This window comes from Ranitomeya imitator, chromosome 2, assembly GCF_032444005.1.
Source record: "Ranitomeya imitator isolate aRanImi1 chromosome 2, aRanImi1.pri, whole genome shotgun sequence".
Taxonomy (NCBI): domain Eukaryota; kingdom Metazoa; phylum Chordata; class Amphibia; order Anura; family Dendrobatidae; genus Ranitomeya; species Ranitomeya imitator.
Window position 1 is genome coordinate 811,139,525 of NC_091283.1, and position 25,321 is coordinate 811,164,845.

At 45.3% G+C, this 25,321-nt stretch overlaps 1 protein-coding gene across 1 annotated transcript in view; it reads left to right on the forward strand.

Moving 5' to 3' along the window:
• LOC138667805 (alpha-2-macroglobulin-like) overlaps positions 1-25,321 on the forward strand; it is a 130,487-nt gene that overhangs the window by 33,330 nt on the left and 71,836 nt on the right. Inside the window, exons 16-17 of the mRNA XM_069755896.1 lie at positions 1,572-1,754; positions 19,326-19,440. Coding sequence (XP_069611997.1) covers positions 1,572-1,754; positions 19,326-19,440 — 298 coding nt within the window. The remainder of the gene's footprint in view (positions 1-1,571; positions 1,755-19,325; positions 19,441-25,321) is intronic.

Consider the following 25,321-nt stretch of genomic DNA (forward strand, 5'->3'; position numbering starts at 1 on the left):
CCCTGGTTGTAACCCGCAGCCTTCCTTCCTAAGAATCAGCGCTTGAAGGACCTTAGATAACGTTGCGGCTTGTGATTGGTCGCGTGACCGCCCATGTGACCGCTCACGCGACCAATCACAAGCCGCGACGTCATCGAAGGCCCTTCAGGCGCTGATTCTTAGGAAGGAAGGCTCCCGGTTACAACCAGGGCGCGTCCGAGGGTGAGTATAGCAAGATTTTTTTATTTTTATTCTTTATTTTACACTTAAATCTGAATTCCGATACCGATTCCCGATATCTTAAACATATCGGGAATCGGTATCGGAATTCCGATACCAGATTCAGAAGATCGCCGACTTCATGGCCGACCCCACACAGGGGTCGGGTCGGGTTTCATGAAACCCGACTTTGCCAAAAGTCATCGACTTCTGAAAATGGCTGACCCGTTTCGCTCAACCCTATCTGTGAGTAATCCGTATTTTTCTCGCCCCCATAGAATTTAATTGGCGGATTTTTTGCACAATACGCTGACAAACGCAGCATGCTGCAATTTTCTACGCACATAAAATACAGCTGTGAAATATACGGCAGATAGGAGCTGCCCCATAGAGAATCATTGGTCCGTGTGCAATGCGTAGTTTTTGCGCCTCTCATACGTCTGTAAAACTCTCTAGTGTGACCCCGGCCTATCACTAATTTTTTTTGTAAAGAGTGAGAGGAAAGAGGGAAATAAATAGAAAGAATTTTGATAGAGAGTATTTATCATAAAAATCCCTGGTTTTCTTCTGCAATTCTGGAGTCCTCTTCCATGAAGAGCACGTGCTGTTGAGATCCCATATTTATGAACTTTATGACCCTTTGCCCACCACTTGTTGATTGAAAGCTATCACCCTATACATAGAAACGGTAAGCTGCAAATCATTAATACAAAGATTTTAGCACTGCAGATAAATCCCAGTGATTTTATGAAAATGTCTGCAGGACAGAAAGGTAAATAATATAGAGTTGGAATCATGGTCTCTATCACTAGTTTACAATATGTCAACCTCTAAAGCAGAATCACTCAATTTAAGGAAAGGGTTGAGATTCCCTTGACATCAAATAAATTGGATGCAAATGGAATCTACTGGGAAGGGGTTAAAAAATTTTAAATGTTGTACTTACCTCTCCTTGGCCAATCCCGGACTTCAGAATCCAGCAAAATTACGCATGGCTGTAAACCTTTCTAGTGGATTTGTGTGCATCCAATCCTGAAAAATTTGTATTTTGGTGATCTAAATTTTTCAGAAAAGTGGTAATAAATTCAATCCATTAGAAAACAATTTGCTCATTTCTACTGACCTCAGAAATAACAGCATAATCCTAATTACAGATTATCTTTAACTTAAAAGGGGTATACTATATGATATTAGAATCAAATCCACAACTGTCTATGAGATGTTTGGCATTGCGGTTCACACCAATTTAGGTGAATGTGTAAAGGGATATTTGGTATCAAGATACAGACATAGATAAATGTGTTCATGCAATAGGTACCTATTCTGGATGCCTTTCAAACATCTAAAATTTTCTTTCCATTTTTTTTACCAAGGTTTTTGACCTCTTCCCTTTGGTTGACCTTAAACGATATGATTATCGCATCCAGGAACATGAAGACAGATGTAGTTATAAACCTTTTCGCCAATCTTCTCCTTTTGTGGTTCAATCCATTACAAGACCAAGAAGACCAAGGTTCCATGAAGATGACAGTGTGGATATAGACAGTTTGTTCGAGGTAAATCATAGGATCAAATGAATGCAAAATTACATGTAGCTTCATTATGCTCAGCTATATGAATTCAAGAAGAAAAAGCGATCCAGCTTCTGATCCAGGTATCATTTAAAAAAATGTCCTTTATTATAAATGAGTAAAACAAATAAAATACATAAAAAAGTTGTCTTGAGGAATCAATTATTTTTTACTAAAAATAAATAAATTTAAAGGGAACCTGACACTGTGTTGGGCCGATATGAGATGCGGCCACCACCTTTCTGGACTGATAAACAGCATTCCATAATGCTGTATATACGCCCCCAACCCGACCCGGAAGAAGTGAAAAATAAGTTTTATTATACTAAACTTGTGGGGCAGTCCGGTCTGAGGGGTGTCGCTCTTGGTTCGGCGCCTCCCATCTTCTTGCGATACCGCCCTCCTGCTTGCTTCATGTGGATGACGTGTCCCTGTATCATCCACACAGTCTGCTCAGCATCGCGCTCCTGCGCAGGTGTACATCTGCCGAGGAGACTGTATGGATGATGCAGGGATCAACATGAACCAAGAAAGAGGGCGGCATCGCCAGAAAAAGGGAGGCACCGGAAAGTGACACCCCTCAGACCAGACCGCCCTGCAGGTGAGTATAATAAAAGTTATTTTTCTTCTCTTACAGGCCAGTTTGGGGGCAGATATATAGCATTATAAAATGCTGTATATCAGCCCTGAAAGGCGGTGTCCGTAACATGTATAGGCCAAAACTGGTGACAGGCTCCCTTTAATTGTGACTCCTTAGCTTAACATAAAGATCAGGTATATGAATGGGGTTATTGGGAGCATTAGCATATTCCCCTCAGATCCATTCTTTAATACAGCACTAGATCAGAACCTGATGGTTCTTGTAAAACCCAGATGACTTTTTCATTGCCTGACATTAATTCTTCAGATGTATCAACAGTAGAGTTGAGCGACCTTGACCTTTTTAGAGTCGAGCCGGGTTTCGCGAAACCCGACTATCTCAAAAGTCGGGTCGAGTGAAATCGGCCGATTATGACGTAAAGTCGGGATCGACCGAAACACGAAACCCAATGCAAGTCAATGGGGCAGCATAGTCGGCAGTGAGTGGGGGCCAGGAAAACACCTAGAGAGCCCATTTTAATGTCAAAACCATCCATTCTTCTTAATGAAGCTTGTCAAGCGTAATTTACCTTATAATAATTGGAAGGCATTTGAAATTGGGGGTCATTTGGCTAAAGTTGTGGTGGGTAGGGCTGGTTCAAGTAATTAGTGGGCCCAGGAAATCTGGACCACGTCATGGCAGTGGAGCAGGGAGAGGTAAGTATTTCAACTTTGCAAGTGCTGTGAACCTGAGCAAGCAGGGGGGGCCCACTCGTTGGCATTGGCACTGGCACAGGGCCCCTCAAAGTACAGCGGTGTGTTTGCACGGCGGGGGCGCCTCCCACCGGCAGCAACACTTTTGCGTACCATGAGAAGCCCTGTGCCAGTGACGTCGCAAACTAGTATTCCTCCCCCCACCTGATGAAGGAACCTGCACTTTCATCTGCACCTTCCTGTTTGTCCCCGTGTAAGGTGGTATGGTATGCGGGAAGGGGGACCTGACTTTCAGCAGGGTCACAATCTTGCAGTGTAGCGTGCACGGGAAATGTTGCGTTATGGGTCAATGTACCAGCAGACTCATCTATCACTGGCTGGGCAATGGGCAGGATGAGGAGGAAACACAGATATAGGCCCAAAGAATAAAGTGGGCTAAATGCAGTTCAAAATTGGTAACACAGGACTAATCAGGGGGCATTGCAGTGGAGGACAACTGGAATGAGAGGCTGACACAGAGAGTAGGCCCAAATCAGTAAGTAGTCGAAATGCAGTTCAAAATTGGCAACAGTAGTAAACAGGCGGCACAGCTTTGTTCAGTGGAGGAGAACAGCAAGGAGTGGCAGACACCGATAGTAGGCCCCAACCCAACTAGTAGGCCAAATGCAGTCTAACATTAACAACTACTTAACGAGCGCCTGAAAACGGAATTTCAGGACAGGAAACCAGGAGAACAGCAAGGAGCGGCAGACACCGATAGTAGGCCCCAAACCAACTAGTACGCCAAATGCAGTTGTTCCGTTTAACCACAATTTAATGAGAGCCTGAAGATAGAAGTTCAGGAAAGGCAACCTGGAGAACACCTTGGAGTGGAACACACCATCTCTCTACACCCCATACCCAATTTGTAGGTCTAATGCAGCGTAGTTTCCAACAACTACTAAACGAGAGCATGATGATCGAAGCATTGGCGAGGAAACCTGGGGAACACCTTGGAGTGGAACACACCATCTCTCTACACCCCATACCCAATTTGTAGGCCTAATGCAGCGTAGTTTCCAACAACTACTAAACGAGAGCATGATGATCGAAGCATTGGCGAGGAAACCTGGGGAACACCTTGGAGTGGAACACACCATCTCTCTACAGTGGAACACACCATCTCTCTACACCCCATACCCAATTTGTAGGCCTAATGCAGCGTAGTTTCCAACAACTACTAAACGAGAGCCGGAAGATCGAAGCTCAGGAAAGGCAACCTGGAGAACACCTTGGAGTGGAACACACCATCTCTCTACACCCCATACCCAATTTGTAGGCCCAATGCAGCGTAGTTTCCAACAACTACTAAACGAGAGCCGGAAGATCGAAGCAATGGAGAGGAAACCTGGGGAACACCTTGGAGTGTAACACACCATTTCTCTACACCCCATACCCAATTTGTAGGCCTAATGCAGCGTAGTTTCCAACAACTACTAAACGAGAGCCGGAAGATCGAAGCAATGGAGAGGAAACCTGGGGAACACCTTGGAGTGTAACACACCATCTCTCTACACCCCATACCCAATTTGTAGGCCTAATGCAGCGTAGTTTCCAACAACTACTAAACGAGAGCCGGAAGATCGAAGCAATGGAGAGGAAACCTGAGGAACACCTTGGAGTGTAACACACCATCTCTCTACACCCCATACCCAATTTGTAGGCCTAATGCAGCGTAGTTTCCAACAACTACTAAACGAGAGCCGGAAGATCGAAGCAATGGAGAGGAAACCTGGGGAACACCTTGGAGTGGAACACACCATCTCTCTACACCCCATACCCAATTTGTAGGCCTAATGCAGCGTAGTTTCCAACAACTACTAAACGAGAGCATGATGATCGAAGCATTGGCGAGGAAACCTGGGGAACACCTTGGAGTGGAACACACCATCTCTCTACAGTGGAACACACCATCTCTCTACACCCCATACCCAATTTGTAGGCCTAATGCAGCGTAGTTTCCAACAACTACTAAACGAGAGCCGGAAGATCGAAGCTCAGGAAAGGCAACCTGGGGAACACCTTGGAGTGGAACACACCATCTCTCTACACCCCATACCCAATTTGTAGGCCCAATGCAGCGTAGTTTCCAACAACTACTAAACGAGAGCCGGAAGATCGAAGCTCAGGAAAGGCAACCTGGGGAACACCTTGGAGTGTAACAAACCCTCTCTCTACACCACGGAAGGGCTGATTCTTAGGAAGGAAGGCTGTCGGAAAGAAGCAGGGCGCGTCCGAGGGTGATTATATTCTTATTAGGTATATACTCACCCTCGGACGCGCCCTGCTTCTTTATTTGTAATGAATGTTTATTTGCAATGTGGTTTTGACTTACTCTATTTTTTTGGTAAATAATGATTTTATTATTTTCATTGTTTTGCATCTTCTTGGCAATAATATAAAGAAGACGCGACAGGACAACACTCGGTGGATGCCATATCTGTGTTTAAAATTGAAAAAACCTTTCAGTTAACTACTTGCAGGAGAAAGTTATTGTAGCTGGTGGCCATTTTTAGTACTGTACCAGATTTTTGTTGTATGTGTTTGTTTTTAATGTTAAAATGTCTGCATTTGATATCTCTCCAGTATTTTCTTTTTTATAAGCAAAATACTTATTTTTATATTTTCTGATGTTGGTTCCAGGGGTACACGGGCAGCAGTGGTGTGGTCAGTGGAGGCCTAGTGGAAGGAGTGACCGCAGACAGGCATCGAAGGCCTAAAATAATAACACATGGCTGTAGGCAATTTTAAATTGGTTACAGGGGTACACGGGCAGCAGTGGTGTGGTCAGTGGAGGCCTAGTGGAAGGAGTGACCGCAGACAGGCATCGAAGGCCTAAAATAATAACACATGGCTGTAGGCAATTTTAAATTGGTTCCAGGGGTACACGGGCAGCAGTGGTGTGGTCAGTGGAGGCCTAGTGGAAGGAGTCACCGCAGACAGGCATCGAAGGCCTAAAATAATAACACATGGCTGTAGGCAATTTTAAATTGGTTCCAGGGGTACACGGGCAGCAGTGGTGTGGTCAGTGGAGGCCTAGTGGAAGGAGTGACCGCAGACAGGCATCGAAGGCCTAAAATAATAACACATGGCTGTAGGCAATTTTAAATTGGTTCCAGGGGTACACGGGCAGCAGTGGTGTGGTCAGTGGAGGCCTAGTGGAAGGAGTCACCGCAGACAGGCATCGAAGGCCTAAAATAATAACACATGGCTGTAGGCAATTTTAAATTGGTTCCAGGGGTACACGGGCAGCAGTGGTGTGGTCAGTGGAGGCCTAGTGGAAGGAGTGACCGCAGACAGGCATCGAAGGCCTAAAATAATAACACATGGCTGTAGGCAATTTTAAATTGGTTCCAGGGGTACACGGGCAGCAGTGGTGTGGTCAGTGGAGGCCTAGTGGAAGGAGTGACCGCAGACAGGCATCGAAGGCCTAAAATAATAACACATGGCTGTAGGCAATTTTAAATTGGTTCCAGGGGTACACGGGCAGCAGTGGTGTGGTCAGTGGAGGCCTAGTGGAAGGAGTCACCGCAGACAGGCATCGAAGGCCTAAAATAATAACACATGGCTGTAGGCAATTTTAAATTGGTTCCAGGGGTACACGGGCAGCAGTGGTGTGGTCAGTGGAGGCCTAGTGGAAGGAGTGACCGCAGACAGGCATCGAAGGCCTAAAATAATAACACATGGCTGTAGGCAATTTTAAATTGGTTCCAGGGGTACACGGGCAGCAGTGGTGTGGTCAGTGGAGGCCTAGTGGAAGGAGTGACCGCAGACAGGCATCGAAGGCCTAAAATAATAACACATGGCTGTAGGCAATTTTAAATTGGTTCCAGGGGTACATGGGCAGCAGTGGTGTGGTCAGTGGAGGCCTAGTGGAAGGAGTCACCGCAGACAGGCATCGAAGGCCTAAAATAATAACACATGGCTGTAGGCAATTTTAAATTGGTTACAGGGGTACACGGGCAGCAGTGGTGTGGTCAGTGGAGGCCTAGTGGAAGGAGTGACCGCAGACAGGCATCGAAGGCCTAAAATAATAACACATGGCTGTCGGCAATTTTAAATTGGTTCCAGGGGTACACGGGTAGCAGTGGTGTGGTCAGTGGAGGCCTAGTGGAAGGAGTCACCGCAGACAGGCATCGAAGGCCTAAAATAATAACACATGGCTGTAGGCAATTTTAAATTGGTTACAGGGGTACACGGGCAGCAGTGGTGTGGTCAGTGGAGGCCTAGTGGAAGGAGTGACCGCAGACAGGCATCGAAGGCCTAAAATAATAACACATGGCTGTAGGCAATTTTAAATTGGTTCCAGGGGTACATGGGCAGCAGTGGTGTGGTCAGTGGAGGACTAGTGGAAGGAGTGACCGCAGACAGGCATCGAAGGCCTAAAATAATAACACATGGCTGTTGGCAATTTTAAATTGGTTACAGGGGTACACGGGCAGCAGTGGTGTGGTCAGTGGAGGCCTAGTGGAAGGAGTCACCGCAGACAGGCATCGAAGGCCTAAAATAATAACACATGGCTGTAGGCAATTTTAAATTGGTTACAGGGGTACACGGGCAGCAGTGGTGTGGTCAGTGGAGGCCTAGTGGAAGGAGTGACCACAGACAGGCATCGAAGGCCTAACATAACAAAAATGTCAATACAATGGTATTGTCAGTGGCAGGCATTGAAGGATGTCAGCGCATAGACTAAACATTGGTGGAGCTGTGAGATAATTTTGCAAGTGGTAGAGCACTGTTTGACCTGGGGTGGGGGGAAACTGTCTTGTGGCCGGCGGTACAGGCCCAGGGCCCCTCATATTACAACGGTGTGTCTGACGTTGGGTGCGCACCACCACCGCCAGAGACACTTTATTGTACTAGGAGGGACCCAGTGGCAGTGCCGTCGACCAAAAGCGGGCTCACCCACCTCTTCAGACAAACTGCACTCTCACGGGTGCTGTCGCCAAGTGTCGATACCACGGCCCCGTGTGGGGAGTTTGGCCATTTAGTGAGGTGTAAACATGTCGTATGCTGGACAATCAGGTGCAGAAAATTACGAGATTAGAAAAGGCATTCAGAATAGTCCACAGGCAAGACCTTTTCATAGGAAAGCTAGGTGTCAGCCGGGCAAGGTGGGGCAAAAGATTTTGAAATCCAGTTGTGGTTCATTTTAATGAAGGTTAGATCATCTACATTTTGGGTAGCCAGACGAGTCCTTTTTTCTGTTAGTATTGAACCTGCAGCACTGAATACTCTTTCTGATAGGACACTAGCTGCCGGGCAAGCAAGCTCCTGCAATGCATATTCTGCCAATTCTGGCCAGGTGTCTAATTTTGATGCCCAGTAATCAAATGGGAATGACGGTTGAGGGAGAACATCGATAAGGGATGAAAAATAGTTTGTAACCATACTGGACAAATGTTGTCTCCTGTCACTTTGAATTGATGCTGCAGTACCTGTCCTGTCTGCGGTCATAGCAAAATCACTCCACAACCTGGTCAGAAAACCCCTCTGGCCAACGCCACTTCTGATTTCTGCCCCTCTAACTCCTCTGGTCTGCTGGCCCCTGCAGCTCGTGTGAGAACGATCACGGGCGCTGTGTGCAGGGAATGCCAGAAGCAAACGGTCAACAAGAGTTGATTGTTTGGTTGCTAATATTAGTTCCAAGTTCTCATGTGGCATTATATTTTGCAATTTGCCTTTATAGCGAGGATCAAGGAGGCAGGCCAACCAGTAATCGTCATCATTCATCATTTTAGTTATGCGTGTGTCCCTTTTAAGGATACGTAAGGCATAATCCGCCATGTGGGCCAAAGTTCCAGTTCTCAAATCTGCGGTTGTGCTTGGTTGAGGGGCAGTTTCAGGCAAATCCACGTCACTTGTGTCCCTCAAAAAACCAGAACCCGGCCTTGCCGCGCCACCAATTTCCAGTGGCCCCGGAAAAGCTTCCTCATTAAAAATATAATCATCCCCATCATCCTCCTCGTCCTCCTCCTCCTCTTCGCCCGCTACCTCGTCCTGTACACTGCCCTGGCCAGACAATGGCTGACTGTCATCAAGGCTTTCCTCTTCCTCAGCTGCAGACGCCTGATCCTTTATGTGCGTCAAACTTTGCATCAGCAGACGCATTAGGGGGATGCTCATGCTTATTATGGCGTTGTCTGCACTAACCAGCCGTGTGCATTTCTCAAAACACTGAAGGACTTGACACATGTCTTGAATCTTCGACCACTGCACACCTGACAACTCCATGTCTGCCATCCTACTGCCTGCCCGTGTATGTGTATCCTCCCACAAAAACATAACAGCCCGCCTCTGTTCACACAGTCTCTGAAGCATGTGCAGTGTTGAGTTCCACCTTGTTGCAACGTCTATGATTAGGCGATGCTGGGGAAGGTTCAAAGAACGCTGATAGGTCTGCATACGGCTGGAGTGTACGGGCGAACGGCGGATATGTGAGCAAAGTCCACGCACTTTGAGGAGCAGGTCGGATAACCCCGGATAACTTTTCAGGAAGCACTGCACCACCAGGTTTAAGGTGTGAGCCAGGCAAGGAATGTGTTTCAGTTGGGAAAGGGAGATGGCAGCCATGAAATTCCTTCCGTTATCACTCACTACCTTGCCTGCCTCAAGATCTACAGTGCCCAGCCACGACTGCATTTCTTTCTGCAAGAACTCGGACAGAACTTCCGCTGTGTGTCTGTTGTCGCCCAAACACTTCATAGCCAATACAGCCTGCTGACGTTTGCCAGTAGCTGCCCCATAATGGGAGACCTGGTGTGCAACAGTGGCAGCTGCGGATGGAGTGGTTGTGCGACTGCGGTCTGTGGACGAGCTCTCGCTTCTGCAGGAGGACGAAGAGGAGGAGGAGGGGGTGCGAACGGCTACAGCCAATTGTTTCCTAGACCGTGGGCTAGGCAGAACTGTCGCAAACTTGCTGTCCCCTGTGGACCCTGCATCCACCACATTTACCCAGTGTGCCGTGATGGACACGTAACGTCCCTGGCCATGCCTACTGGTCCATGCATCTGTTGTCAGGTGCACCTTTGTGCTCACAGATTGCCTGAGTGCATGGACGATGCGCTCTTTAACATGCTGGTGGAGGGCTGGGATGGCTTTTCTGGAAAAAAAGTGTCGACTGGGTAGCTCGTAGCGTGGTACAGCGTAGTCCATCAGGGCTTTGAAAGCTTTGCTTTCAACTAACCGGTAGGGCATCATCTCTAACGAGATTAGTCTAGCTATGTGTGCGTTCAAACCCTGTGTACGCGGATGCGAGGCTAAGTACTTCCTTTTTCTAACCATAGTCTCATGTAGGGTGAGCTGGACTGGAGAGCTGGAGATCGTGGAACTAGCGGGGGTGCCGGTGGACATGGCAGACTGAGAGACGGTGGGAGATGGTATTGTTGCCACCGGTGCCCTAGATGCAGTGTTTCCTACTACGAAACTGGTGATTCCCTGACCCTGACTGCTTTGGCCTGGCAAAGAAACCTGCACAGATACTGCAGGTGGTGCGGAAAATGGTGGCCCTACACTGCCGGAAGGGATGTTGCGTTGCTGACTAGCTTCATTGGCCGAGGGTGCTACAACCTTAAGGGACGTTTGGTAGTTAGTCCAGGCTTGCAAATGCATGGTGGTTAAATGTCTATGCATGCAACTTGTATTGAGACTTTTCAGATTCTGTCCTCTGCTTAAGGTAGTTGAACATTTTTGACAGATGACTTTGCGCTGATCAATTGGATGTTGTTTAAAAAAATGTCAGACTGCACTCTTTCTAGCATCGGATACCTTTTCAGGCATTGCAGACTGAGCTTTAACCGGATGGCCACGCTGTCCTCCAACAGGTTTTGGCTTTGCCACGCGTTTTGGGCAAGATACGGGCCCGGCAGATGGAACCTGTTGCGATGTTGATGCCTGCTGCGGCCCCTCCTCCTCCGCTTCAGAACTGCTGCCGCCTGCACCCTGTTCCCCCAATGGCTGCCAATCGGGGTCAAGAACTGGGTCATCTATTACCTCTTCTTGTAGCTCGTGTGCAACTTCGTCTGTGTCACCGTGTCGGTCGGTGGTATAGCGTTCGTGATGGGGCAACATAGTCTCATCAGGGTCTGATTCTTGATCAGCACCCTGCGAGGGCAATGTTGTGGTCTGAGTCAAAGGACCAGCATAGTAGTCTGGCTGTGGCTGTGCATCAGTGCACTCCATGTCAGATTCAACTTGTAATGGGCATGGACTGTTAACTGCTTCACTTTCTAAGCCAGGGACGGTATGTGTAAAGAGCTCCATGGAGTAACCCGTTGTGTCGCCTGCTGCATTCTTCTCTGTTGTTGTTTTTGCTGAAGAGGACAAGGAAGCGACTTGTCCCTGACCGTGAACATCCACTAACGACGCGCTGCTTTGACATTTACCAGTTTCACGAGAGGAGGCAAAAGAGCTAGAGGCTGAGTCAGCAAGATAAGCCAAAACTTGCTCTTGCTGCTCCGGCTTTAAAAGCGGATTTCCTACTCCCAGAAAAGGGAGCGTTCGAGGCCTTGTGTAGCCGGTGGACATGGCAGACTGAGAGACGGTGGGAGATGGTATTGTTGCCACCGGTGCCCTAGATGCAGTGTTTCCTACTACGAAACTGGTGATTCCCTGACCCTGACTGCTTTGGCCTGGCAAAGAAACCTGCACAGATACTGCAGGTGGTGCGGAAAATGGTGGCCCTACACTGCCGGAAGGGATGTTGCGTTGCTGACTAGCTTCATTGGCCGAGGGTGCTACAACCTTAAGGGATGTTTGGTAGTTAGTCCAGGCTTGCAAATGCATGGTGGTTAAATGTCTATGCATGCAACTTGTATTGAGACTTTTCAGATTCTGTCCTCTGCTTAAGGTAGTTGAACATTTTTGACAGATGACTTTGCGCTGATCAATTGGATGTTGTTTAAAAAAATGTCAGACTGCACTCTTTCTAGCATCGGATACCTTTTCAGGCATTGCAGACTGAGCTTTAACCGGATGGCCACGCTGTCCTCCAACAGGTTTTGGCTTTGCCACGCGTTTTGGGCAAGATACGGGCCCGGCAGATGGAACCTGTTGCGATGTTGATGCCTGCTGCGGCCCCTCCTCCTCCGCTTCAGAACTGCTGCCGCCTGCACCCTGTTCCCCCAATGGCTGCCAATCGGGGTCAAGAACTGGGTCATCTATTACCTCTTCTTGTAGCTCGTGTGCAACTTCGTCTGTGTCACCGTGTCGGTCGGTGGTATAGCGTTCGTGATGGGGCAACATAGTCTCATCAGGGTCTGATTCTTGATCAGCACCCTGCGAGGGCAATGTTGTGGTCTGAGTCAAAGGACCAGCATAGTAGTCTGGCTGTGGCTGTGCATCAGTGCACTCCATGTCAGATTCAACTTGTAATGGGCATGGACTGTTAACTGCTTCACTTTCTAAGCCAGGGACGGTATGTGTAAAGAGCTCCATGGAGTAACCCGTTGTGTCGCCTGCTGCATTCTTCTCTGTTGTTGTTTTTGCTGAAGAGGACAAGGAAGCGACTTGTCCCTGACCGTGAACATCCACTAACGACGCGCTGCTTTGACATTTACCAGTTTCACGAGAGGAGGCAAAAGAGCTAGAGGCTGAGTCAGCAAGATATGCCAAAACTTGCTCTTGCTGCTCCGGCTTCAAAAGCGGATTTCCTACTCCCAGAAAAGGGAGCGTTCGAGGCCTTGTGTAGCCAGACGACGAACCTGGCTCCACAGCTCCAGACTTAGGTGCAATATTTTTTTTCCCACGACCAGCTGATGCTCCACCACTACCACTACCCTCATTACCAGCTGACAATGAACGCCCCCGGCCACGACCTCTTCCACCATACTTCCTCATTGTTTTAAAAACGTAAACAAACTAACGGTATTTGTTGCTGTCACACAAATTACACGGTGAGCTATAACTTCAGTATGATTTAGCTACCCCTTTACATGTGAGTGAGACCACAACGAAAATCAGGCACAATGTTACACACTCTGTTGTTGGTGGCAACAAATGAGAGAGATGCCACACACGCAGGACTGTCACTGAAGCACAAATGTAAATATTAATCTCCCACTGATTTGATTTTTTTTTTTTTTAAGGGAGACTTTAGGAAAAAAAAATAATAGAATAAAATGATTTTTTCAGGAAGAATTTAGAAACCAAATAAAATAAAATGATTTTTTCAGGGAGAATTTAGAAAACAAATAAAACAAAAAAAGACTTTCTATGGCCCACTGAGTGAGAGATGACGCACACAGGAGTCAGGAGTGGCACACAAGCCCAGAGGCCAATATTTATCTCCCACTGATTGATGTAGTGATTTTTTCAGGTAGATTTTGGAACCCAAATCAAGCTAAAAAAATAATAGGCTTTCTATGGCCCACAATTGGAGAGAGAGAGAGAGATGGCACACCCAGGAGTCAAGACTGGCACACAAGCAGAAAGGGCAATATTAATCTCCCACTGATTTGTTTTTTTTTGTTTTTTTTCAGGGAGACTTTAGGAAAAAAAAAAATAGAATAAAATGATTTTTTGAGGAAGAATTTAGAAACCAAATAAAATAAAATGATTTTTTCAGGGAGAATTTAGAAAACAAATAAAACAAAAAAAGGCTTTCTATGGCCCACTGAGTGAGAGATGACGCACACAGGAGTCAGGAGTGGCACACAAGCCCAGAGGCCAATATTTATCTCCCACTGATTGATGTAGTGATTTTTTCAGGTAGATTTTGGAACCCAAATCAAGCTAAAAAAATAATAGGCTTTCTATGGCCCACAATTGGAGAGAGAGAGAGAGATGGCACACCCAGGAGTCAAGACTGGCACACAAGCAGAAAGGGCAATATTAATCTCCCACTGATTTGTTTTTTTTTTGTTTTTTTTCAGGGAGACTTTAGGAAAAAAAAAAAATAGAATAAAATGATTTTTTCAGGAAGAATTTAGAAACCAAAGAAAATAAAATGATTTTTTCAGGGAGAATTTAGAAAACAAATAAAACAAAAAAAGGCTTTCTATGGCCCACTGAGTGAGAGATGACGCACACAGGAGTCAGGAGTGGCACACAAGCCCAGAGGCCAATATTTATCTCCCACTTTTTTTTTTTTGTTCCAGGGAAAATTTATAAACCCAATAAAAAAAATAATAAATAGGCTTTCTATGGCCCACTATCTGAGAGACAGAGAGAGATGGCACGCTTAGGACTGGCACACAAGCCCAAAGGCCAATATTAATCTCCCTTTTTTTTTTTAAGGGAGAATTTATAAAACAAAAAAAAAATAAATAAATAGGCTTTCTATGGCCCACTATTTGTGAGAGAGATGGCACGCTTAGGACTGGCACACAAGCCCAAAGGCCAATATTAATCTCCCACTGATTTGTTTTTTTTTTTGTTTTTTTTCAGGGAGACTTTAGGAAAAAAAAAATAGAATAAAATGATTTTTTGAGGAAGAATTTAGAAACCAAATAAAATAAAATGATTTTTTCAGGGAGAATTTAGAAAACAAATAAAACAAAAAAAGGCTTTCTATGGCCCACTGAGTGAGAGATGACGCACACAGGAGTCAGGAGTGGCACACAAGCCCAGAGGCCAATATTTATCTCCCACTGATTGATGTAGTGATTTTTTCAGGTAGAATTTAGAACCCAAATAAAGCAAAAAAAAAAAAAATGGGCTTTCTATGGCCCACTGAGTGAGTGATGATGCACACAGGAGTCAGGAGTGGCACACAAGCCCTGAGGCCAATATTTTTCTCCCACTGATTGATGTAGTGATTTTTTCAGGTAGATTTTAGAACCAAAATCAAGCAAAAAAATAAATAGGCTTTCTATGGCCCACTGAGTGAGTGATGATGCACACAGGAGTCAAGAGTGGCACACAAGCCCTGAGGCCAATATTTTTCTCCCACTGATTGATGTAGTGATTTTTTCAGGTAGATTTTATAACCCAAATCAAGCAAAAAAATAAATAGGCTTTCTATGGCCCACTGAGTGAGAGATGACACAGACAGGGATGGCACTCTAGCAGAAATGTCAATCTTAATCTCCCACAAAAAAAAAAAAAAAACAGGGAGTGTCCTTCAATTACTATCTCCCTGCAGTAATCTCAGCCAGGTATGGCAGGCAGCAATAAGGAGTGGACTGATGCAGAAATTAAATAAAAAGTGTGTACAAACCAAAAAGATAGCTGTGCAGAAAGGAAGGAACAAGAGGATTTGTGCTTTGAAAAAAGCAGTTGGTTTGCACAGCGGCGTACACACAGCAATGCAGCTATCAGGGAGCCTTCTAGGGCAGCCCAATGAGCTACAGCGCTGAGGGGAAAAAAAAAAAAATGTAGCTTCCACTGTCCCTGCACACCGAAGGTGGTGTTGGGCAGTGGAAATCGCTACAGCACAAGCGGTTTGGTGGTTAATGGACCCTGCCTAACGCTATCCCTGCTTCTGACGAAGCGGCAGCAACCTCTCCCTAAGCTCAGATCAGCAGCAGTAACATGGCGGTCGGCGGGAACGCCCCTTTATAGCCCCTGTGACGCCGCAGACAGCAAGCCAATCACTGCAATGCCCTTCTCTAAGATGGTGGGGACCAGGACCTATGTCATCACGCTGCCCACACTCTGCGTTTACCTTCATTGGCTGAGAAATGGCGCTTTTCGCGTCATTGAAACGCGACTTTGGCGCGAAAGTCGCGTACCGCATGGCCGACCCCGCACAGGGGTCGGATCGGGTTTCATGAAACCCGACTTTGCCAAAAGTCGGCGACTTTTGAAAATGAACGACCCGTTTCGCTCAACCCTAATCAACAGAATGTTCTTAAGGTGACCAAACCTCTAACAATTTACAGTCCCATTATTATAAAAAGTCACATTCGAATCCTGTGTCATTGAAAAATACCCCTAGATTTCATCAATCTTTCTTCTATTTCCCTTACTGAGGCTAAACGGAGTTTGTTATCATGAGGTCTAAATTTTGCCTTACAGACAACACACTGGGCATTTTTTCTGTTATCAAGGATATAAACCGGTGCGTCTGAGACCTCACTATCAGGAAACACTTTTGGTTTTCAAAGGAATGAACTTCAAGGAGCAAATGAACCTTACGTGCCTCATGTATCTCACTCAACAAGAGACACCTTTACAGGACGTTAATACGATTATTACTTTTCCAGCAAAAAAATCTTCATTTTTACTCTATTCAAACATTGACGCAGGCATGGACTGACCCACAGGAGAACAGGATAATCCTCCGGTGGTCCACTGTGCAGGAGTGGGCCACCACCCTCTTTTATAAGCAGTACTTGAATATACTTGAATCTTGGTGTACAGACAAAGGCAGCAACCTATTCATTTAATAGTCTACCTAGTTCATTGTTATATTAACTTGTGACTGAGGATGCCACATTTGCATGTAGTTGAATAATGCAACCCTGGAGTTAGTTATTGGTGTGGGCCTTGGCACCCCAGTCCGACACTACACGGATACCCGGTTACAGGATAAAATGGAGAGGGACCATAAGAAATTACAACTGGATCCAGGGTTTTCTCCAAAAAAAAGTCAATTTGTCTAAACCTGGATATGACGTTTTGGAGAATTTATGTGCCAGAATACACATAACCGTTTTTATTTTTGTAGCAATATGGCCATATGAGGGTGTTGTATTTTTAAATAACACCATTGATTTTACTATATAATGTATTGGAAAACGTGAACAAAATTCCAAGTGCAGTGAAATTGCAAAAAAGGGTGCAATTCCACAATTTTTTGTGTTTTTTTTTTAACCATTTTCCTATATGGTAAAACTGACCTGACAATATAAATTTCTGGCCGGTCTGATCCTGGTCAGATTTATATGGTCACCTGTCTGCGCCCTAATAAGAATCAGCTTTGTAAAGCCACATCTGATGGTACATACCTCCGGGTGAAAAGGAGAAATACAGAGATACAGCAGAACCAGATAGACGGTATATTGATGTTCTATTTTGACTTTGTTAGAAGATTTAAATTATAGAGTTAACTAATGATCAAAAATATATGAATAGTCTCATGCACATCTGCTAACCTTCCCTTATTAATAATTTCATGGTTGGTTGCCTACCTTCCTGTTTGAGATTCTTGTCATTTATAAATCAATGGACCATAGGAATATAGACAAGCTGACCAAAGAGCATTCTGATAAAGTATGTGTTAAGAGATCTAAGAGGTCAGCAACATTGGAAAATTTTAAATATCTTTAAGATTGTAAGTGATATATGGCTAAAGACCATAGTTCTGATATGAAGACATCAGCTGCATTAATTGTGAACTTAAAAATGTACAGATTATTGTGACTGTAATTATCATCAAGTTTACCAAAAATCAAAGACCCATAAAAAATGTTACAGAATCGGGGAAAAAGTGTCCTATTTTTACAAGATATCCAGAAATTTCTAAACGGTTGGTGTCCCTAGATACTTTGCTTCCTAGTACATGAAGGAAAGGTACATTTTAAAGAGTTGTCTGCTATTGTACAATTTCAGTTTAATAAATTCAGTGCCCTATGTATGCATATATATGTATGCACTGTATAGTCACCCTTCACAATGGCACCATTCCAGTTGCTATTCCTGGCATTTACATTACATTCTTGAATCACGTTCCTGCTTTAGTCAATGAGTGGCTACTTTTCAGCTGCTGCCGTTAATGTTACGTCAGAGTGCATGTTCATGAGGATACAATATTGATGAGCTGTAGCTGATGAGCAGCCACTCTCTGGTGGCAGTCGGCACGTGATACAATAGAGTTATATCTAGTGTTGAGCGATACCTTCCGATATTTGAAAGTATCAGTATCGGATGGTATCGGCCGATACCGGCAAAATATTGGATCTCACCGATACCCGATACCAACACAAGTCAATGGGACACAAATATCGGAATGTATCCTCGATGGTTCCCAGGGTCTGAAGGAGAGGAAACTCTCCTTCAGGCTCTGGGATCCATATTAATGTAAAAAATAAAGAATAAAAATAATAAATATGGCTATACTCACCCCTCCAAAGAACCCTGGCTGTCACCGCTGCAAGCGTCCGCCTCCGTTCCTGAGAATTGCAGAGAGTGAAGGACCTTCGATGACGTCGCGACCTGACCGCTCACGTGACCGCTCACCTGACCGCGACGTCATCGAAGGTCCTTCACTCACTACATTCTCAGGAACGGAGGCGGACGCTTGCAGCGGTGACAGCCAGGGTTCTTCGGAGAGGTGAGTATAGTCATATTTTTTATTTTTATTCTTTATTTTTTACATTAATATGGATCCCAGGGCCTGAAGGAGAGTTTCCTCTCCTCCAGACCCTTGGAACCATACGCACCGCACACTCCGATACCGATTTCCGATATCACAAAAATATCGGAACTCGGTATCGGAATTCTGATACAGCAAGTATCGGCCGATACCCGATACTTGCAGTATCGGAATGCTCAACACTAGTTATATCACTTTCCGGAAATAGTGGCGCTGACATTGCTGGAATGATGCCGCTACATGAAGTGAGTATACAGTGCATTTATTTTAGAGGGAACCTGTCACTAGAAATAACTCTGTTAACCTGCAGGTTTGGGGTTAATCTACAGGTTAACAGCATTTTGTGGCTGTCCGTTGCCTGCACTCAGCAGAATGCAGCGAGGAGAAAATAATCTTTATTCTCCCCACCAGCATTCGTTATTCAGTCATAGGGCCGGGGGCAGCGCCGTTTCAGTCACCGCTCTGACTGTACAGAGCAGCCAACCATTCTCCCGGCCCTGACTGACAGCCAGCTGCAATGTAGAGCAAGTTTCAGTCTGGCCCAGGGGTGCGGTTACAGCGGCCGCTTTGAGTAAACAAAGCAGTAACTAAACCAACGCTGCCGCCTTTAAGACTGAATACTGAATGCTGGCGGGGAGAATAAAGATAATTTTCTCCATGCTGCATTCGGTTACGTGCAGGCACCGGACAGCATAGTTACGCTATTAACCAGCAGATTAACCTGCAGATTAACCAAATATCTGCAGGTTAACAGCATTAATCCTGCTGACAGGTTCCCTTTATTAAGTAGGGCAATGAATTGTGTAACCTGGGGTTGTCCATTAGTGGATAACCCCTTTAAATTGCTTTTTTAATCCAAGAAAATACATGTAATAATAAAAGTAATTGCATTGTTGAAAAGATCCTTTCACATATCTCTATCTGTGCATGTATACAACCAACTCACATAACTTTGCATTTCTTTATAGGCCATTCGTCTAAAGATAGTAACAAGTGCAGACATTAAAAAGCCTTTGAATTGTTCTGAACTTGAAATGGTGGAAAGAAAAGTTAAGTTAAGTAAATTAAGGACACTTACCAGTGGTAAGTTATAGTAACTCTATATAAAATTGAACAAAGGAGAAATGTAGAATATACAGTATTTTTGTGGGTATATATGATAAATTTCACCGATCATTGTAAAATCCAAATACTCATGTTCACAATTTTCAAGATTTCTGTCATTGAATGAAATCATGGTTTTATAACTATTGCTGAAAAAGACTGATGGGTGGTCTAGGATTTATATATGAGGGGAAGGAGGGTGGGATAGTGGCTCGCAACTTGTTGCAGCAGATTTTGCTTTACTTGGTCATGACTAGAAATGAGCTAACTTGTTCAGAAAACATTCGAACAGTCAGAAATTTGGCACAAACGTAGCTCATTTGGATTCGTGTTTGGATTCCTGAGCATTTTCCTAAAAATCGTCAAAAGACGGCCAAAGTTCGGTAAATGACCAAGTTCCCTAAGGGCTCTTTCAGAAGTCAGTGTTTCCGGTACCAACAAAACGTCCAGCACACATGCACAGTGATGAAACATGGAGGAAATCCCAGTGTCATCATTGTAACATATACCGGCGCCAGGGAATTAGCAGCACTGTTCTCTGGTGCCAATTGTTGAAGTGAAGACAGCCCACATCAGGGTCCCCTGCTCGCGCTGCGATCAGCACTAGCAGGGGACGATGTTAAGAGTTGTATTCAACTGCTAACAGCGAGAGCAAGTGGCAGCTGATGGGAGTATTCATCAGCCTCCAGGTGTGCTATAAATAAATAAATAATAATAAAAAATGGTGCGGGGTTCCCCTTTATCTTTGCTAACCAGCCAGGCATAACTGACAGCTGTGGGCTGCAATCCTCAACTGTCAGCTTCAGCACGGCTGGTTATCAAGAATAGAGGTGTCCCCATTCTGTATTTTTAAATTATTTAATAATTTAATTTAATGGTGTGGGGTCCCCCCATTTTTGACAACCAGCCAAGCTAAAGCAGACAGCAGGGGGCTGGTATTCCCAGGTTGGTAAGGGGCCATGGATATTGGCCTCCTCCAGCCTAAAAATAGCAGCCCAATTCTGGTACTTTACCAGGCTCTTCCAACTTGCCCTGAGGCAACAGAATGTGGGGTTCATATTTGTGGGGTTGATGTCCCCTTTGTATTGTCAGGTGACATCAAGCGCATGGGTTAGTAATGGAGAGGCATCTATTGTTCAACTCTATGAATACAGCACTCAAAAATGTATAAATGATAAAAAATTATGTCTGCCTTTCTGCAGGGAGTCTAGCTCTGAGTTACAGCTGGCTTGCAGCCCCCACAGTTGCAGAATGTGTGCCTCAGCTCTGTTGTGCGTTCATGTCTTAGAACTGGCTAAACAACAAAGGGCAGGGTGCACCACAGTATATATTTCAAATGCAATTATAATAGTCATAAAAAGGAGGAGCAATAACTGGAGGAAAGACTAATGCGTATGTAGAAAGTGCACAACCAAGGTACAGAAAATATCAAAAACTACTTTATTGTCAACAAAGCACAAACATGATTAACCCCTTAGCGACCGCCGATACGCCTTTTAACGGCGGCCGTTAAGGGTACTTAAACCACAGCGCCGTTAAAGTGAATAGCGCCCCCCAGAGTCGGATTTTCTCCGGGGTCTCGGTTGCCGGGGGTAGCCGAGACCCCAGAGAACATGATTCGGGTTTTTTTTTACTGAAACCGCTTTTGCGATCGCCGGTAATTAACCGTTTACCGGCGATCGCAAAAAAAAACAAAAACGCGATTTCTTTTTAATTTCTCTGTCCTCCGATGTGATCGCACATCGGAGGACAGAGAAAAGGGGTCCCCGATCGCCCCCCAATACTTACCTATCTCCCCCGGTGCTCTTCGTGTCTCCCGGTGGGCGCCGCCATCTTCAAAATGGCGGGCGCATGCGTAGTGCACCCGCCGGCCGGCCCCGGGAGAATCTTTGGGGTCTCGGCTGCCGGGGGTAGCTGAGACCCCAAAGAACATGATCGGGGTCGGTTTTACCGACCCCTGTTTTGCGATCGCCGGTAATTAACTGTTTACCGGCGACCGCAAAAAAAAAAAAAAAAAGTTAAGTGTAATTCTCTGTCCTCTGATGTGATCGCACATCAGAGGACAGAGAAATATGGGGATTCGGGGACCCTATCATACTCACCTGTGTCCCTGGATCCTCCTGCTGCTCCTCCTGGCTGCCGGGGAAAACAAAATGGCGGGCGCATGCGCAGTGTGCCCGCCATCTATCGCCATCTGCCGGCCGGCAGGAGAAGAGCAGTTGGGGCTAAAATTAGGGTTAGGGCTAGGGTTAGGGCTAGGGTTAGGACTAGGGTTAGGGTTAGGGCTAGGGTTAGGGTTAGGGTTAGGGCTAGGGCTAGGGTTAGGGCTAGGACTAGGGCTAGGGTTAGGGCTAGGGTTAGGGTTAGGGCTAGGGTTAGGGCTAGGGTTAGGGCTAGGGCTAAATTTAGGGTTAGGGTTGGGGCTAAATTTAGGGTTAGGGTTGGGGCTAAATTTAGGGTTGGGGTTGGCGCTAAATTTAGGGTTAGGCTTCTTTCACACTTACGTCGGCACGGGGCCGTCGCAATGCATCAGCCCGACATACCGACGCACGTTGTGAAAATTGTGCACAACGTGGGCAGTGGATGTAGTTTTTCAACGCATCCGCTGCCCAATCTATGTCCTGGGGAGGAGGGGGCGGAGTTACGGCCATGAATTCGCGGTCAGAATTAGTGGATGCGACATACAAAAAAAGTTACATTGAAAGTTTTTTTGTGCCGCCGGTCCGCCAAAACACAACTGATCCAGTGCACGACGGACGCGACGTGTGGCCATCCGTCACGATCCGTCGGCCATACAAGTCTATGGGCAAAAAACGCATCCTGTGGGCACATTTGCAGGATCCGTTTCTTGTCCAAAATGACGGATTGCGACGGATGCCAAACAACGCAAGTGTGAAAGTAGCCTTAGGGCTAGGGTTAGGGTTGGGGCTAAAGTTAGGGCTAGGGTTGTGGCTAAAGTTAGGGTTAGAGTTGGGATTAGGGTTAGGGTTTGGATTAGGGTTGGTATTAGGGTTAGGGTTTGCATTAGGATTACACTTGGGATTAGGGTTAGGTTTGGGATTAGGGTTAAGGTTAGGGTTGTGATTAGGGGTGTATTGGGATTAGGGTTAGGTTTGAGGTTAGGGTTGAGATTAGGATTAGGGGTGTGTTGGATTTAGGGTTTTGATTAGGGTTATGGTTAGGGTTGACATTAGGGTTGTTTTGGGGTAAGGGTTGTGATTATCGTTAGGGTTAGTGACTAGGATTATGGATCAGGTTGGGATTAGGGTTAGGGGTGTGTTGGGGTTAGGGTTGGAGCTAGAATTGGGGGGTTTCCAATGTTGGTACATCAGGGGGTCTCCAAACACGACAGCCAATTTTGCGCTCAAAAAGTCAAATGGTGCTCCCTCCCTTCTGAGCTCTGCCGTGCGCCCAAACAGTGGGTTACCCCCACATATGGGGCATCAGCGTACTCGGGATAAATTGGACAACAACTGCTGGGGTCCAATTTCTCCTGTTACCCTTGTGAAAATAAAAACTTGGGGGCTACAATATCTTTTTTGTGGAAAAAAAAAATATTTTTTATTTTTATGACTCTGCATTGTAAACTTCTGTGAAGCTCTTGGGCATTCAAAGTTCTCACCACACATCTAGATAAGTTCCTTGGGGGGTCTAGTTTCCAAAACGGAGTCACTTGTGGGGAGTTACTACTGTTTAGGTACATCAGGGGCTCTGCAAACGCAACATAACGCCCACAGACCATTCTGTCTAAGTCTGCATTCCAAATCCGCGCTCTTCCCTTCCGAGCTCTGCCGTGCGCTCAAACAGTGGTTTACCCCCACATATGGGGCATCAGCGTACTCAGGATAAATTGGACAACAACTTTAGCAGTCCAATTTCTCCTGTTACCCCTGTGAAAATAAAAACTTGAAGGCTACAATATCTTTTTTGTGGAAAAAAAATATTTTTTTATTTTCACGACTCTGCATTCTAAACTTCTGTGAAGCACTTGGGCATTCAAAGTTCTCACCACACATCTAGATAAGTTCCTTGGGGGGTCTAGTTTCAAAAATGGGGTCACTTTTGGGGGGTTACTACTGTTTAGGAACATCAGGGGCTCTGCAATCGCAACATAATTCCCACAGACCATTCTATCAAAGTCTGCATTCCAAAACGGCGCTCCTTCCCTTCTGAGCTCTGCCGTGCGCCCAAACAGTGGTTTACCCCCACATATGGCACATCAACGTACTTGGGATAAATTGGACAACAACTATTGCAGTCCAATTTCTCCTGTTACCCTTGTGAAAATAAAAACTTGGGGGCTACAATATCTTTTTGTGGAAAAAAAATATATTTTATTTTCACCACTCTGCATTCTAAACTTCTGTGAAGCACTTGGGCATTCAAAGTTCTCACCACACATCTAGATAAGTTCCTTGGGGGGTCTAGTTTCCAAAATGGGGTCACTTGTGGAGGGTTTCTACTGGTTAGGTACATCAGGGGCTCTGCAATCGCAACATAACGCCCACAGACCATTCTATCAAAGTCTGCATTCCAAAACGGCGCTCCTTCCTTCCGAGCTCTGCCGTGCACCCAAACAGTGGTTTACCCCCACATATTGGGTATCGACGTACTCAGGAGAAATTGCACAACAACTTTTGTGGTCTAATTTCTCCTGTTACCCTTGTGAAATTAAAAATTTGGGGGCAAAAATATCATTTTTGTAGAAAAAATGCGATTTTTTTTTTTTTTCACGGCTCTACGTTATAAACTTCTGTGAAGCACATGGGGGTTCAAAGTGCTCACCACACATCTAGATAAGTTCCTTAAGGGGTCTAGTTTCCAAAATGGTGTCACTTGTGGGGGGTTTCCACTGTTTAGGCACATCAGGGGCTCTCCAAACGCGACATGGCGTCCAATCTCAATTCCAGCCAATTCTACATTGAAAAAGTAAAACGGCACTCCTTCTCTTCCAAGCTCTGCGGTGCGCCCAAACAGTGGTTTACCCTCACATATGGGGTATCGACATATTCAGGAGAAATCGCACAACAACTTTTGTGGTCTAATTTCTCCTGTTACCCTTGTGAAAATAAGAATTTGTGGGCGAAAAGATCATTTTTGTGTAAACAAAAGCGATTTTTTATTTTCACGGCTTTACGTTATGAACTTCTGTGAAGCACTTGGGGGTTCAAAGTGCTCACCACACATCTAGATAAGTTCCTTAAGGGGTCTAGTTTCCAAAATGGTGTCACTTGTGGGGGGTGTCCACTGTTTAGGCACATCAGGGGCTCTCTAAACGTGACATGGCGTCCGATCTCAATTCCAGCCAATTCTGCATTGAAAAAGTCAAACGGCGCTCCTTCACTTCCAAGTTCTGCGGTGCGCCCAAAAAGTGGTTTACCCCCACATATGGGGTATTGGCGTATTCAGGAGAAATTGCATAACAAAATTTATGGTTACATTTCTGTTTTTACACATGTGAAAATAAAAAAAATGGTTCTGAATTAGGATGTTTGCAAAAAAAAGTTAAATGTTCATTTTTTCCTTCCACATTGTTTCAGTTCCTGTGAAGCCCGTAAAGGGTTAATAAACTTCTTGAATGTGGTTTTGAGAACCTTGAGGGGTGCAGTTTTTAGAATGGTTTCACAATTCGTTATTTTCTATCATATAGACCCCTCAAAATGACTTCAAATGTGATGTGGTCCATAAAAAAAAATGGTGTTGTAAAAATGAGAAATTGCTGGTTACCTTTTAACCCTTATAACTCCCTAACAAAAAAAAATTTTGGTTCCAAAATTGTGCTGATGTAAAGTAGACATGTGGGAAATGTTATTTATTAACTATTTTTCATGGCATATCTCTCTGATTTAAGGGCATAAAA